We start from the raw sequence: 16300 nt of genomic DNA on the forward strand, positions 1-16300 counted from the left end.
AGCGTAGCCCCGGGCTCTAATCTTACTGTGCTTCATCCTCTCGGGGTCTTCCTCCTGCAGCGAGGCCTGGCTGCCCCCCTGCTGCACGGCATCCTTGCCGCTCGAGGACTTCGCCGTGGGGGTGGCGGCTGCCATTGCCTCGGCTGCTGCGATCTGAAACTCCTTGCTCTCCCGGCTCTCCGCCAGGCACTCGCCATTCTCGGCATGGTCCTGGGCCACGGCTTTTTCCGTCTTTGCCTGTTTGGGATGGATGGTGGGGCAAGCTGAACTCTCAGCAGCTCTAGGGCAAAGCACAGAGGGCTTGTTTAAAGAGGGGTTGTTAGACAAACGTCCTGACACCTCTCCCCCCTCGCCAGCCCAGATCACGGGAATGGAGGCGGGCACGTTCCCCTTCTCCCAGCCATCCCTACGCCACCACCACACAGCCCAGCCACAGCCTGGTACCTTTTCTTGCCACTGCTCTTCCCAATGGCCTTGGGCACTTTGTTTTCTGCTTTGCTGGTTGGCACTGGCCGGTCCAAGTGATTCCAGAGCCGATGCTTTTCTAGCTGGGTTTTGGAGGTGAAGGCAGCTTCGCAGTACGAGCATGAATAGGTCAGCTTCTCTGAGATCGCACCCTGTGCGGAGCAGGGAGAGACAGATGGGCACGGATGTTAGACCACAAAAGGGACAGGCTTTTGCTGGCACAGGCACAAACACAAATCGTGTGTAATACCCTTCTGCCCCTCCAAATGGTTACCAATGGTCCATGATCCCCCCAGGCCAGACCTCACACTGAGCTGGAGGGACCCCAGTCCCTCTCGTACACACCTCACAAACTGCCCCTGGCCCATCTCTGCCCTCCCCATTTTAATCTCATGTTTTTCCTGGGGTTTAAGACCTGAGAAAGGCTTTAACCTGTAGATGGTAGTGTAAGAACTGGCCACTGGAAAGGACACACAGCCCTCTGGTCTCCTTACCCCTTGGCATCGCTGATAGTGGTACTTCAAGCCATAAATACTGGGGAACTCCAGCCAGCAGCCTGAATTGGGACATTTCACCCTGGAGTGGGCTTTGAATTCGTCTTTCCACTGGTTCATCAGGGGGAGCTGGGAACAGGAGAGACAAGAGACATAGCTGAGCGAAGATCACTGCGTGCCTGGGTGTATGCCGGTGCATCCCCACAGGGCTGGGGGGGGCACACGGGACCTCCGATCGTTCCTGTCCACCCCTTCCCACCGCGCAGCTGCAAAACGGACCCCAGGGCTGTGTTTCAGCTCAGCGGTGCTCCCTCCTGCGAGAGGTGCTGGGATGGAGCTGCACGCTGCAGGCTCTACAGGCTAATGATTCCTCCCGAGAATTTACCTTGCCGTGCCTCCCAGAGCACACGCACGCTCCCGGCCAGGCTGGGGAATAAATCAGGCCAGAAGTCGCCCGGGTGATTTAACCACCCCACATTTCATCTAGTCAGTAAATCACCCCATGCCCACACTCTCATGACAAACTGCTCTGTGTGTTGTCCACGCTACCGTGCTGGAATTAAACTGCACAACTCTGCAGGGAATAAATCAGCCCTTTGCCGGCACTGCCGGATCATTAGCCAAATCCGATGCGGCTGCGAGAGAATCCACCTCATCTGGGAATAGCCCCAGGAAGGGGAGGCTGGAGGGGGGGTACTGTTCCCCACCAGGGTTTTGGAGGATGCTGGGTGCTGGCATGGAGGGGATTCAGGGGTCAAGATCTTGCCGAGTCCAAGACAAGGCTGCTCTGAAGATTAAACCACTGGGAAGGCAGGTTTAACCTCGGAGCAGGGCTGGCTGGAGCGCGTGGTGCAGCAAGACACAGAGGGCAAGTCAGAGGGAGCGAGGCAGGGAGGGCATCGGGGATCAGAGCGCGTGGGGTCTTACGGGGATGTCTTTCAGTGCCTGGTTCTCAGCCTTGGGTCGTCCTTTCTTCCTGCCTTCGGTTTTGTCACTGGTTGTTTTTCCTGCAAACAGAGGCAGCACATGTCACCCGCTGTCCGGCCAGCCGTGCCGGAGGAGCCACCGTCCTGGCAATCCTGCTGCCCGGCCCCAGCCTCCCGGCCGGCTCCTTCACTCTGCACGGGGTCTGCCTCAGCTCTGGGCTGCCGTGTCCCTGCCCTGGCAAGGACAGAGATCCCCCTTTGGAAAGCAATGCCAGCTCCCTGCAATTCACACCTGTAGATACCTGCACGGGAGACGGCTGCTTCTCCTGGTGTCTGCCAACCCCTCTCCTTTCATTTACACAGAGAAGTTTCAGCACAGCTGGGGCTTGCTTTGGAAAACCATTCCTCCGCTTGGGTTGGAAGAAATCCTTCAACTACGCTACTTAGCAAAAGAAATCTGCGTCTAGGTCAGCACGCTGGGCCCCGGGCAGGCTGTCGAGGACAGAAATGCCCCATCCCCTTTGCACGGCCGGTGCGGCTGGGCAGCCCCGGGGCTGCAGGAGGACACTGGCCCCGGGGATGTGACAAGCACATGGGGAGCGGCAGGGATGGGGATGGCTGCGGGGGCAAGGACAGGGCGAGGAAGGGCTTGGGGGACTCGGGTGGGGAGGAGAAGCCACAGGGACACCTTTGCGAGGGGTCATGGCTCTGTGTGTGCTCAGAGCAGGCTCCTGCAGCATCCTGAGCGTGAGCTGAATGCCGGCGGGGCAGAAACGTGCCCAGTTCAACCAAATGCTGCAACCAGGGGAGACTACGAAGTCTCTGATGTCGCGTGATGGGGCACGCCAAATACAAGCACGTTAAACTGCCAAGCTCCAGACCAGACACTTTGGCTCACAACGGCAGCAAACTCCCCGATTTCACCTACTTCACACCCAAAACAGATTGAGCAAAGAGGGACAAACACCACGACAACTTTCACCGGGGTTTGTATGCAGGGGCTGAGGGCAGTTCACCAAATCAATCCACGTTCACATCCAACCTCCCGTCACTCCAAGCAGGAACAGAGCACCCCGGTCACCCCGTGGGTCTGGGGAGCCTCGGCAAGACCCCGCTCCCTTCACCCAGCGCCGCTGCCCCACGGCTCTGCGCTCCTGGCAGGCCTTAAGCTGCATTTTGAGGGCTAACCTGTAATTTTAAGTGATGCTGGGAGTCAGTGTAACCCAAAGACGAACTGGACAGATGCGAGCAGCCAAGGGGAAATGCCGTGTAGAGAAAACTGAGACTGAGATCTGGGAGGGCTTAATGAACGGGACTGGGAATAAAAGCTGTTTGCTACAAGAACAGAAACAAGCCAAAAAGCATCCCTGAGAAGGAAACCCCGGAACAGCTAGGAGAGGATAACTGAGATTAAAAAAAGTAAACTCCACCTGTAAAACACCCTTCTCTGGTGAAAATCAGGTAAGAAGAAAAGACTGGAAGCCAAGCCGGCAATCCCTCCAGCTCCTGAGAAACCGGAGCTCAGCTCCAAGCCTGGCACTGGCTGTACTCAGAAGCCAATCCAGGATTTTTTTGGAACAAGGGAGAGAGATCAAACAGAAAGCCAACCACTTACCTACACAGGCACTGCCAAAACCACACACTCTCTCCCTTTTCATGCCTTCTGCCCCAGCAGCCAGGGGTAAAATAGCAAACAAGACACTTGGCTCATTTATTTCCAGTCCCCTGAAGTCACGCCAGCTGCTTTGCTCCACTTTGATACCCATAAAACAGCCCTTGGTGATGTAGCATCCTTTGGGAATCCCTCTAGCCCAAAAGGCCTCGTCTGCAGGAGGTGGTGACCCTTAAGGACTATAAGAAAAAGTCCCTAAAAAGCCACTTACCTGCCCCCCCTGCAAAGCAGCCTCTAAGCTGTCCTGAAAACACCCCGTTCAGTTTGGACTCCTACCTGCCGGGCTCCTGCCCCAAAACGGCTCGTGGCTCGAAGGACAGGGGAGGGTTTTGCAAGCTTGGCCCAAACCGTGCTAGTTCTGGAGCAACTGTGCAGGGTTCGTTCAAAACTCTCGTAGTGCCCACGAAGGACATTTGTGCATCACTGCTGCCCTCTGCATTTTGTATTTTCTCCACTGTTCTTAGACCACACGCTCAGGCTTTGCCTCCACGCTCGTGTAAGCGAGGGCCTCAACCTGCACGTGAAATGGAGCTATGTTTCTTGCACATCACGGGGCTCCATGAGCTGGGAGTTTATGAAAAACCACCAAATTATAGAGGATTTGCAGCAAAAGCTCACAACATTGCTGTTACCTGCTTATCGCTCTCCCTGTTTTCTGTTTTCTCTCATAAACTCTTCAAAATATTCCAAATTTGAAACATCCCACAGCAGCACGTCCCTGTCCCTCCAGGCAGCTCTCCCCAGGAGCCCGGCACATCCGGGGCTGCGGCTCGCACAGATGCTCAGTGACAGCTCTCCTCTCCTTTCCACAACTCGCACAAGTTTCAAAACTTTTGGGGACGTTTCATGACAAAGAAGTACACAAGAGCACCCAGTCCAGTCGCCCCTCAATGCCCTTGTTGACCAGCTGCCGGGTGGGGACTGCGATGACAGGGACGGGAGGAGCAGAAAACACGTCTCCTCTTCCAACATCCCACTCCCGGCCACCGCTCGCAGGCTCTGCTAAACCCTGGACTTTATAGGTGCTCGCAGGAGACACGAACCCCTCGGTGCTCGGTGTTACGGCTGGCACCGTGGCTGCGTGCCCTTGCAGCAGGTTACCGCAGTTGCGTGCCGAGTCAGGCGGGTGGAAACAGCATGCTCTTTAGAAACAGGGATGGCTTGCCGACGGACTTGAGGCTTCTCTGGACCGAGACCTGGCTTGGAAAGGATGCTCCCCGCACCAACCAGGCTGCTGCATCCGAGGGGGACCAGCAAAGCGACTGCAGGAGAGGCCCCTGTCTCCCCAGTCCGCGCCAAGCCTAATTCACCCCAACAAAGTGAACCTTGGCAGACATTTCCACCTCCAGAACTTTCTCAGGGAGAGCAACAAAATATCTTCATCACGGAGTGTCCTTCACTCCGCTTCATCGCTTTCAGTCCACCTAAACCAGAAGGAAGGGCTGAAAAAAAAAGGGCTTTTCTACTTTTAAAGGTGCTGATAAGATGTGGCACAGGGAAAAACGCTCTCCTGAACACAGGTATGTTCATGCTGCGGACAGCTGGAGCTCATTCCCCTCAGCCGTAACTCACACCCCTCTGTTTGCAATTACGGCTTCAACCGCCTGAAGGGAAGAGCGGCATTTGGGAAACATTTAGGGCACACATATTTCCCCGCGAGGCTGCTGGTTTTGGGTGCCTGGTCTGAGGTACACCTCTGGGGTCCGTCCCTCACCCTGGGTGCAGGCACCCCACGGCATCCAGGGCTGCCGTTAGCAAGGTAAGGGCAGCGAGAGGCTCTCCGAACCCGCAGAGGGGATCTGCCCAGCATAAGCAGACAGGAGAAAAATCTCCTTGGGCCTGGAGATTCCTGGATAGAGGAATCAACTATCCATCAGAGCGACAGCCCTTAGCAAGCGGGTCCCCTGGGGCTCGTACGCTCGTAAGCCTGCATCCCGGGGGCAGCGACACGGGAGACAGCAGATGGTCTGAACTCATTTAAGCCTTTCCATCCTTTGATGTAACGCTTAGCGACCAACACGATAAATAGGCGGCGAGACACCCATCTCGTTAAGCCAGACGCACGCCCCTCGAAAGGGAGAGGCCGTCTCCATCCCTTCGCTCCTGCTCCCAGGGACCGGCTCTCTGCAGCTCCGAGGGTCTGGGGCTTTTTTGACCCAGCACAGCCCTCGCTGGTGGGTCGCAGTGAGGAGCCAAGGCACGCCGAGACCCGATCCACTCGCACCCCCTCGTTTTGGCAGCCGCCCCCCAACCCCTGGGCTTGTCCCCTCCGCCCCATCCAGCTCCACGGAAAGAAAAACCCAGTTCCTTACCGAGCTTGGGCAGCTCCGCCGGCGGGTTTATCCTCGTCTCTGTCCTGCTTTCTTTGCTGGCAGCGGGTTTGTTAGAGCCTGCAGTTTTCCTTCCACCTTTACAGGTATAGGAATCCGCCATCTCTGAAAGAAGCAGGGGAGGTGTTAAAATTCACTCCTCGGAGCCGGGAACAACACATGCTGAAAGCAAGGAGAGCTGCTGGGGAGGGAGGGAAATTAGAAAACTATCATGCAGCTTAAAGGTTCCCACAAAGAGAAGAAACAGGACGTGTTTCCGAGTATTTGTTCTAGGGTCGAGCAACACCATAGACATGGCTGAAAAGCTGCTTTCATTATAGGCTGCCTTCCCCTCCACATATAATGGCAAAGACTTTATTAAAAATTATGGGCTGACTTTGCCCAGAGAAGTAGCGAATAAATGGCTTTTCCTCTTCGTTTATTTCTCTGCTTTCATTTAAGACACCAAAAGAAAAAAAAAAATAGTGAGCTTTAACGAACAGATGTAGTGATAAATTTCCAATTTTCCTTATTAATGGGAAACTGTTATAAATTGAGAATTGTTAATGTTATCTGAATTTTCCATATTAATAATTCAATTTGGCTTCTCTATAAATAATGAACATCAGGAATTATCGCAAAAGGCCCAATCTCGCTCCCAACGGAAGCAGGCAGCAGGACACCCCTCCACTTCGGCGGTGCCAAGACAAAGCCCACGGCACGGCTGGCTCTCCCCCCCGGCTTGGTTTCAAGTACCTTCCTCCCCTCCCGACAGCACAAGCAAAGACACGTCTGAGGACAGGGGCTGCGCTGGGAGATGCTGTATATGGCCCCAGGGGAAAGAAGTCCTCCAAGCCTCCAAAACGAGAGCATCGAGCCCTTGGTTGGTGATCCCCTGGGCTATCACGGCCCTGAGACCTTGGCTGGTGATTCCCTGGGCCACCAAAGCCTTGAAACCTTGGTCGGTGATTCCCCGGGCCATCACGGCCCTGAGCCCTTGGTTGGTGATTCCCTGGGCCATCACAGCCTTGAGACCTTGGTCAGGACACGATGCTGATGCTCAGCCAGGCACCGACAATGTGCCTAAGGGAAGTGCCAACTGGTGCCTTCTTCACCTTTCTTCAACGCTTCTCTCCCACACACACGGGTTTTTTAAAACACAGATTTGACTCGTCACCCCCAGTTCCTCCCACGAGATCATGTTTGCATCATTTAATTCAATGGAGTTGATGCCCTGGAGCATCCAGACTCATCCCACCTCTCCTCACGCCCAGAGGGACGGCGGAGGTTGGGGGAGCATCTCCCATGGGCCTGGATCGCCGGCCATGCCATCGACACATAGGACATGAGGGTCCAACAGTCCTTTCCAAGGTGCCCCCGGGGACTTTCCGCATGGGAACGGGCACTGCGCATCGTGTGCAGCCCAGATGCTCCGAGAAGACCTGGCAAAAGCTTCCGGCACGTGTTTGGCTGGTGACACATATGTGGTTGTTTGCATGGACACAAAGGTTAATCGGATCAAGTGAGAAATTCCAGCCTTGGCAACAGGTTCTCTGGCATTTGGTGCTGAACACAGGGATAATTTATTCAGCTAATTTGGGCTCTTTCGGTGGGAGACCTGGGTAGGAGCTGCAGCCTGACTGTCAGTGGCTCCTTCCCGGGGACGGCTGGTCTCCGGAGCAGGCATAGAGAGTGGTTCCCAAATCACGGCTCCACTTCCACCCGCGTGGGCACTGCTACTGTCCCTGATCCTCTGGGGACAAACATGCCAGTCCCCTTCCTTCCTGTGCTGCCTCCCGGCACCTCTCCTCCTCTGAGCGATCCTCAGCCAAGTTGTTCGAAGAAAAAAGGAAAAAAAAAAAAAAGACTCACGAAAGACCAGCGAACTGAAAGGTGAAGACAAGATCTCCGTGCTTTACAACGGGGTGAAAACTAAGGGGAAACCCACACGGCTGACATGTTTATCCAACTTGGGCTAGTGTCGAAATGCAACCGTGCCGTGGCTTCGCCCCTTGGGCCGGGAAAACATCCCAGCGGGAGAGGGGAGGGAGGGTCAGCGCCGGGGCGAAGGCGGAGAAGGACCCCCCATGCCGAACAGCGGCCACCAGCACGCTCGCACGCCGAGCGGCGAGACACCCCAGCGCAGGCAGGCAGGGCTGCCATCGCACGGGCAACAGACCACAAAACCTCTGTGTTCTCCTCGCTGGGCAGCTCGAGGACGACTCGCGAAGGGTGACACGCAGGGCAGACCCCGTCGATGGCCAAGGTGCCCGCCTCCTGCGCCCCGCACACCCCGCGGCAGCGCACACCAAACCACCGGAGCCCGGGCGGTGCTGAGCATCGCTGCCCAATGCTCCCTTCCCGAAACCGCCGCCGCGTTCGAGGTGCCTGGCTCAGCCCTGCTCCCGCAGCTGGATGCTTCTTGTTCCCCTTAACACATCTGTCCCCTCAAAGGGATCCTTTCTGGCCAGCTTAGGAGGTTTTGAAAGTCTTTTGTTTTTCCACACCAAATACTTCTTTGAATTTTTTTCCTTTCTTATTTTTTGGCTAAATGAAAAATAAAAATCCCATAAACCACTTAGCGAGAGCCGAACTCCACTCCCTGGCCACCGATACAACCCCAGGGATCCCAGAGGAATTGCCCCGGAGCCAGAGAGCAGAAATCAGCCCATTGTATTTTTTTTGTAATGTCCAAACTTCTCACTCGTTTTTGAGTAACACATGCTGAAACTGGGCAACAGCCCGCGCCCTTCCACGCTTTCGTTATGTTTTTGGTGCAAACCCTTTTGCAACCGGCAATGGGAGGAGAAGGTATCGGCAGGTCCTGCCTGCGAGCGGGGCTAGGATGCGGCATGGGAAGGTCAGGGCTGGCAGCGTCTTTGCCGATGAAGCCTCCAGCTCTTTTTAGGTAACTTTTTAGAGTTTGTGGCAGCATTTCTGAAGCATCCCACTCCAGCTCTGGAAAAAAAAAGCCCGCGTCAACACAGGAGCCAGCACGGGATGAGCAGAAGCCGAGCCGGCAGTGCCGGGAGCGGGGGCGAGGAGCAAGCCCGTGGCTGCGGGAAAGGAAGAGCGAAGCCTGGGAACCCATCACATGCTCCCGAGCCACCGGCAACCCTGCCCGGCCGGCACGGCCACGCGCTCCTCCTCCGGGTTTGACAAGGGATGGCAACATCCTGGCCACTTGCCATCCCGACAGGCTCTTACCCTCCGTGACAAGACCCCTCCTGCAGAGCTGTCGGGCTCTGCAGGCCGGGCACAGCCCTGAAACTGGGCACAAACTGGAAAAGGGGAAATAGTTCCAAGTAAACGCGACCATTTGTGACCTTGGATCGGGTCCGCAGGAGCACGCGCACAGCCAAGGATGGCTGCGACGCTCCTGGAGCCCAGACATCCTTACGGCTACAAGGGGGAAAGTCACCCGTGGGTCCCGACCACAAATTCTCCTGCCAGGACTCCTGCCCCGGTCCCATTGCTACGGATGCACCGTGCCACGCGCCAACCGGCCCGGTCACCTGTCGATCCGCTCCACTTATCATTAATAATTTACCAACGGCTCCAGATGTAGGCAATGCCAAAAAGGCAAGCGAGGCGCCCGCCCCTGCCCGCGGTGCCCTGGCACACGTGGTGTGCCAGGCGGGATGCAGGCAGAGATGCGATGAGGCCAACGAGGATGATGGACGCCAAAGGGCGCTGCCGTCTCCACCGCCGCCGGAGGAGCCGTGCTCGAGGCTGAACCGCAGCTGCGGCCACGCGCTGGGAGAAACTTCCCGGGAACAGATGAGGAAGCGGCAGGAGATGCTTCCTCAGGAGGGAGCGGAATTGCCCTCGCCGGAGGTTTCCCGAGAGGGAACCACGTGGTGGGCGAAGCCCTGCAAGCCCCTGCCTCGCCGGGCACGGCCGGTGACCAGGCGGCTCCCGAGGCCTGCGGTGCAGCCCCTCGCCATCGCCCATGCCGAGCGAAGCCCGGCGGCGGGTGGCTGGCCCCGGCGAGGCTCTCCTGGAGGGAACAACTCACCCCGCGGTGCGAGGCCGCCGTGCTCCCGCCGAACGGCTCTCTCCGGGCACGGGCGAGGCTTTTTGATGGTGTAAAGTTTCTGTTTGAAGCACGTTAGCGAGTCCCTCCCCCCTCGCCCGTCCCCAGGCACAAAAGCAAAGGGGAAAAGCAGACGGAAACCGCCCGGCAGACAATGAGACCTCGCCGTGCGAGGTGGGGACCGGGGTGTCCCCCCGCCCCGGGCATCCCCGGGGCCGGCGGACACGGGGACCGTCGCCCTGCCTGGTCCCGCCGTCACCTCCCCGGGCCTGGCCGTGCCCCCACCTCCCTCGTCCCCTGGCTGGCCCCTGTCCCCTCATCTGCCCCACCTCGCTGTCACCCCTGCTCCCACCCGTCTCCGTGCTGGCAGGGCCGCCCCGGGCCTGCACCTCCCCGGGCCTCAGCGGGGGCCGCCTCGCCGTCTGTCAGCCGGCCGGGCCGCCCCGCGGCCTGTCGCCTCCCCGGGCCCGGCCGCCCCATCCCCGGGAGACGGCCGGGGCTCGCCCCCGCGGGCCGGGGCCCAGCGAGGGCCGGCGGGGAGGGCCCGGCCCGGCCGCGCCGCCGGGAGGGGAAGAGCGAGCGGCAAAATGGCGACGCGGCGGCGGCGGAGCGGAGCGGGGCGCGGGGGGGCCGGGGGGGGGCGGGGTGTCCCCGCCGCGGCTGGGCCGGGGGTGCCGGCGGCGGGGCCGGGCCGGGCCGGGCCGCAGCTCGGTGCTTACCTCGGCGGCGGCGGGCCGCGGTGCGGGGCGCGCAGGGCCGGGCGCCCCCGGCCGGCGAGGCGGTGCCGCCCGCCGCCCCCGGCTGCGGGCCGCGGTGCGGGGCTCCCCGGCGCGCCCACACCCGCGGCGGCGCCGCGCTCCGCTGCCGCGCTCCCGCCCGCCCGTCGCCGCCGCCGCCGCGGCTCATGCGCGCTCCCCGGCCCGCCCCGCCCGGCCCGGCCCGCCCCGCGCCCCGCCACCGCCGCCGGCCCGCGCCGGCCCCGCGCCGCGCGGATCTCGCGTGGCTCCGCCGACGGGGCCGGGGCCGGGGCCGGGGCCGGGCGGGGGCGCGGGCGGGGCCGCCGCCCCGGGAGAGCGGGACCGGGCAGCGCCCCCCGGCTCGGCCCCGCTTGGCCCCGTGCGGGCAGGGCTGCCCTGCCCTGCCCTGCCCTCCCGTGCCCTGCTCTGCCCTGCCCTGCCCTGCCCGTCCTGCCCTGCCCTGCCCTGCCCTCCCGTGCCCTGCCCTGCCCTGCCTGCCCTGCCCGTCCTGCCCTGCCTGCGCTGCCCTGCCCTGCCCTGCCCTGCCCGTCCTGCCCTGCCCTGCCCTCCCGTGCCCTGCCCTGCCTGCGCTGCCCTGCCCTGCCCTGCCCTGCCGTGCCCTTTCTGCCCTGCCCGTCCTGCCCTGCCCGTCCTGCCCTGCCCTGCCCGTCCTGCCCTGCCCGTGCTGCCCTGCCCTGCCCTTTCTGCCCGTCCTGCCGTGCCCTTTCTGCCCTGCCCGTCCTGCCCTGCCCTGCCTGCGCTGCCCTGCCCTGCCCTGCCCTGCCCGTCCTGCCCTGCCCTGCCTGCGCTGCCCTGCCCTACCCGCACCCGGGGCCGGGCAGCGCTCCCGGCTGCTCCCCCCCACCCCGCCGAGGGGCAGGCAGGGCTGCTTTGCCTGTCATCCCCTCCCACAGGGTGTCCTGCCTGTCACCCTCCCCTCCAGGGTGCCCTGCCCATTATCCTGCCCTCCAGGGTGCGGGCAGGGTGCCCTGCCTGTCATCCTCTCCCACAGGGTGTCCTGCCTGTTGTCCTGCCCTCCGGGTTGCCCTGCCCATCATCCTGCCTTCCAGGGTGCGGGCAGGGTGTCCTGCCTGTCACCCTCCCCTCCAGGGTGCCCTGCCCCTTGTCCTGCCCTCCAGGGTGCAGGCAGGGTGCCCTGCCCATCCATCCCCCCTCTAACCCCGGGTGCAGGCAGCTGGAAGGAGGCTCCGGGTCCCCCTGTGAAGCCACCCCAGCTCCCGGGGACGAGGCTGGGTGCGAAGCCGGCACGGTGCCTCCAGGATGGTCCCGTTTTCCCAGCTCCCAGGCTCGGGGTGTCCCCCCCAGAGCCAGTGGCAGTGGAAGGTGCTGCAGGGCAGAGCCAGCCTCAGTTACCGGCACTGGGAACGCCGGGATCCAGCACCACCATCTGAGTGGCCACAGCTGCCTAGAAATTGGGGAAAAAACCAAATTTTGCTACGTGAGAGCAAAACACAGAGTGATCGTCGCTATCGGGGCTGCCCTGCGGCACCGTCGCTGCCACGTGGCTCACGCGGTGCCACCGGGAATTGGGAGGCCTCGTGGTGCAGCCGTGCAAAATCGAAGCCAAAAAAAAACCCAACCCAAGTTGGGAGTTTCCCCGCGGTTCCCCTCTTTGTCTCCATTGCGGGGAAAGAGCTTAATTAATGTCTGCGGAGAGCAGGGAAAGCTTTGTGTAATTGCTAGGTATTATTATCGGCGGAGCGGAGGGTGATCAGCGGGGTGGGAGGGACAGGCGCAGCCCACCTTCTTTGTATAAAATGAGGCATATCCGAGGCAGCTTTGCTTCCCAGCCAACGAGCTGCCTGCCAGGAGAGCTGTTAACCTGCAGCAGGCAGGAAAGCAGCTGCCTGTTAGGGCTGTCAGGCAGCTTCACGTGCCCGCTGGGACCCGGCAGCATCTCCAAAGTCTTCTCCTCGCTATAAAGCCGCAAACGGTGCCCAGTCGCCTTTCCTCGTCCCTGCGGCATCCTGATGGCCACCCCGGGCACGTGTGCCGGTGGGGAACGTGCACGTGTATGCACACGCGTGTGTGCAGAGGTGCCACCGCGTTCATTTTCTGCATCTGCAAAGCGCAATTTTGCATCTCGAGGAGCGGAGTGAAGGTGAGAGGGAGATGTCGGGGAGCCCAACCACCTGGGGGGTTGTACAGAGGCTTGGAGAGCTGCCGGCCGCGGGCTGGTTGAGGTACAGAAACTCTGAAATAATGCAATATAAAGGCAGCCACAGCTGCTATTTTCAGGCCCCGCTGAGCGGAGGGGAGGGGGCCAAGGAGCGGACTTGAAAAGAACGGCAAATGTAGAGCAGATGCTGAAGAGCGCTTTGTTTCATGCGCAGAGTTGTACCGGTGTGGAAGAACCTTGCTGGGAAGGGCAGGAGGAGGAAGAAGAGGAGGAGGAAGAATAGCGGCAGGGGCAGCGGTGCTGCCTGCACGTGCTCGCAGGAAACCATCACGCCTCCTCTTGCATCGTGGCTTCGTCGCAGAGGTGGGTCGTGGATGAGAGCTCGTCCTCACAGACCGGCATGACGCCGTGGTGGGGACAGGACCACGTGTGCCGAGCGGCGATTCCCCGGTGCTCTGGCCCCTGGGTCAGCGTTCGCACCGTTCCCACCGCCCAAGGCAGGAGGAGGCAGAGGAGAGGCAGCCCGGCACACGCTGCGGCCATAAACGCCTGAGAAGGTGCTTGGCAGCGGGGGATGAAGCAGTCCAAGCCATCGAGCGTGTAAATTAAATTGATACTGGCTCCAGGAAGGGGAGGGGGGGGGGGAGCAATTATATAGCCAGGATCAGATAAATCTTGGTGTGGAGACCAGCTTACTGGGCTTCCCACGGAGGATGTTACATTTTGTGCGGCTGCTCCTTCGCATCGGCTCTGCCCCGTTCCCGCATCAGGCTGAGCAGAGGGCAGGGGCTGCAGGCAGCGGTGCAGGCAGGGCGGGAGGCTCTGCCTTCTCGAGAGGGCAGGGGAAATTCAGGTGTAGTCAAGGCAGCCTTTGCCAGGGCTGACAACCCCGGCCTCATCCCCCTGCAATGGGCAGGGGTGAAACGGGGTGACCGAGCGGGGTGTCACCTGGGACAAGCACACATGCACCTTCCCTCCTCTCGCTCAGCGAGGACAGCCGAGGGTCGCTGAGGGGCCAGATCCCTGCGGTTCCTCTGCCCCCAGGGAGGCACAGACTGGGCTCCGCATCCCCCCCGGGGACCCCGGCCCTCTTGAAGCATCCGCTGCTGCCATCAGAGCGGTCCCCGGCCGGGCTGCGCGTGCAGCGAGGTGCTGCCATCCTACGTGCGCTCCCGACATCGCTTCTCTGGCCTCGCGTGCTGGTGCCGAGCAGAAGGTCTCCCCAGAGCTGCCCTGGGTCTCCCCAGAGATGCCGGGATGCAGCCAGCGCAGTGACCCCCACCCGTGACCCAGCATTGATCTCGGGTACCCCTGGCAAGGGTCAATTCTGGCTTGTAAAGACACCTCGGCAAGAGTTAAAACCACCAGAAATGAGGAAAAAAAAACCCCTCTTATAGGAAAGGCAGGAAATAATCTGATTTTCTGGCTGCGGATCCTCCTGGGGGTGTTGGGACCTGAAGCCAGGACCATGCCCCTCGCCCCAATGGGGGCTGGCTGATCGTGCACTTACACGGCAAGTAACTTTAAAACATATATTAGCCCAACCGTCTGCAGCGGTGCCTTTCAACCCGTTAACACTTTTTATTGGAATAAAATGGATGCTGGGTTTGCAGAGCCTCCTCCACACACCGCTGGCTCTGGAGACATCTCAAAAACTCCTGCTAACTGCTGTGCACATGGGGCTGTGCGGGGCCAGCACCAGCATCTCCGCCGGGGAGGCGGGGGCAGCGGGATGCTCAGTGCGTGGGGACTGGGAGGGACTGGGAGGGACTGGGAGCCCAGATTCCAGCCCATGTCTGCTGAGCCTCATGCACCAGGCGCAGAGACAGGCGAAGGAAAGGGCACGACTGCGATGCCCAGATCCAGGGTGGGGACCCGGCACTTCTACCACTCCCAGGGCTTTATCCCGGGATGGGAGCTGGCTCCGGAGCCTGCAAACCCACGCAGCGGCTACTCCATCCCCTATTATCCTTGGAGAGGAAGGCACAAAGCCCCTCGGAGCGGCTCTGCGCTCCCGCGTCCGCAGGACGGGCTGTGCGGTGGCTGTTTTGGCTGAAGCAGAGCGATCCCAGAACAAAGAGAGAATCGCTGCTGGTTTGTGAAGCAGCATCCAGGCCAGCCCCAGCCCTCCTCCCCGGCGCGCTGGCTCCGCAGCCCGGGCCTCTGATTGGAAACCGGAGCCCGCGATGACTGTGCGAGCCATGAATTATGCTGATGGCTTTTTTTATTATTTCTTTTTCCCCTCCCTGTGCTTGAATGCACTCAGCAAATATAAGCAAAAGGGGGGGGAAGGAAAAAAAAAAGAAAAAAAGAGCGAGAGAAAATCCTAACAGATTTAATTTTAGATATGGCGAGAAAGCAAAATGGCTGCAGCGCAAAGAGGGAAGGTTAACGGAGGAAACGCTCCTGCCGGCAGAGAGAAACGAGGCTCCCAGCAGCCCTGAGGCTGCTATTTATTATTTACAGAGTCGTATCGGCGTGGGGGCCATCTCCCGCGGGGAGCCAGCCCCGAGCCGGGGGGGTCAGGTCCCTGGGGCACCCGCAGCCCCACGGAGGGCAGCGGGGAGGTGCAGGGGCGTGGGACAGGACTTGGGGACTGCGGGCTTGGTGACGAAGCCACGTGGCTGCAAAACCCTCACATCCCCCTGGTTTTAAAGAAACGCATCCTCTGATGAGAAGCAAAGTGGCTCATTTCGGTTTGGGGTCTGAAGGTTTTTACTGGAGCCCCCTGCTAATGGCCCGTGCAAACACGCAGCCTGGAGATGTTGCGTCAAAACCAAGCCTGAAACTTTCCCTTCCAAAAAAGGCCCAAATTAAATGCTGCAAGTATTTCAACATGTTTCTGCAGGGCTTGTTTTCACAGCAAAGCTATGCATGCAGCCGGGCTGGGGAAGAGTGCTGGTCAACCCAAATGATATTAATTTCAGGACAAATTATTTATCGCAGCCCCACTGCCTGCCCTGGGCTGAACTTCAAGCTGTCGCTGCTGCCCCGCAGGGCCGCCCTGCTCCTGCCGCTCGCTGCCCGTGCTGCCTGCCTTCCACTGGGTCATCGCTTCGGAGTTCTCAACCTGCAAAAGCCATCTCCCCCTTCCTCCAGCCCTGCCAGACCCCTGGCCCTGCACCAGCCCGTCTCGTGTGCCGCTGAGCCCGGCGTGAACGGCCGGGGACCTGCTCCAACCCTGCCTGGGTGCTGCTGGCTCCTGGTGTTGCCGCAAGCGTGGCACTGTGCCGGTGAAAGCGGCAGCTCTGCAGCCGTACCTGCTCCCACCCCTCTCCATCCGTCCCGGCTCCGCATGGCGCCCGCTGGACCTGGGAGCATTTTTGGCTGTGGGGAGGCAGGGATCCAGGAGCTGAGAATGAGTACCCGAAAATGAAGGAAATAATATAGGGGAAAAAAAATGAAATGAAGCAATTATCCCTGCTCCGATACTTTCTAATTAAGGGAGCTGTCACCCTTATTAAGAGGCCATTAATTAATTGTCATAAGTCACCACCAGAGTGCAAGTACCAAAAATGTGC

At 60.1% G+C, this 16300-nt stretch overlaps 1 protein-coding gene and 1 long non-coding RNA gene across 8 annotated transcripts in view; one reads left to right on the top strand and one right to left on the bottom strand.

The window, feature by feature from the left end:
- ZNF512B (zinc finger protein 512B) overlaps window positions 1-10752 on the bottom strand; it is a 36433-nt gene extending 25681 nt beyond the window's left edge. For 2 of the 7 annotated variants that reach the window (XM_072879605.1, XM_072879602.1), the window contains exons 1-6: window positions 6623-7650; window positions 5870-5992; window positions 1887-1966; window positions 960-1088; window positions 445-617; window positions 27-280 (exon numbers count right to left, since the gene is read on the bottom strand). In XM_072879605.1, coding sequence (XP_072735706.1) covers window positions 27-280; window positions 445-617; window positions 960-1088; window positions 1887-1966; window positions 5870-5992; window positions 6623-6887 — 1024 coding nt within the window. In that variant the 5' untranslated portion in view covers window positions 6888-7650. Of the gene's footprint in view, window positions 1-26; window positions 281-444; window positions 618-959; window positions 1089-1886; window positions 1967-4189; window positions 4980-5869; window positions 5993-6622; window positions 7651-10254; window positions 10478-10621 lie in introns of those variants that run through there. The other 5 variants (XM_072879604.1, XM_072879606.1, XM_072879603.1 and 2 more) reach the window with 5 other exon arrangements.
- An 804-nt stretch (window positions 10753-11556) lies between these two features.
- Window positions 11557-15862, top strand: LOC140659692 (uncharacterized). Its single transcript, XR_012045191.1, has 3 exons — window positions 11557-12761; window positions 12994-13142; window positions 15726-15862. It is a non-coding gene; the product is annotated as an uncharacterized lncRNA (long non-coding RNA).
- Window positions 15863-16300: the final 438 nt, after the last annotated feature.

The sequence above is a fragment of the Ciconia boyciana genome, chromosome 14 (assembly GCF_034638445.1).
Source record: "Ciconia boyciana chromosome 14, ASM3463844v1, whole genome shotgun sequence".
Taxonomy (NCBI): Eukaryota; Metazoa; Chordata; class Aves; order Ciconiiformes; family Ciconiidae; genus Ciconia; species Ciconia boyciana.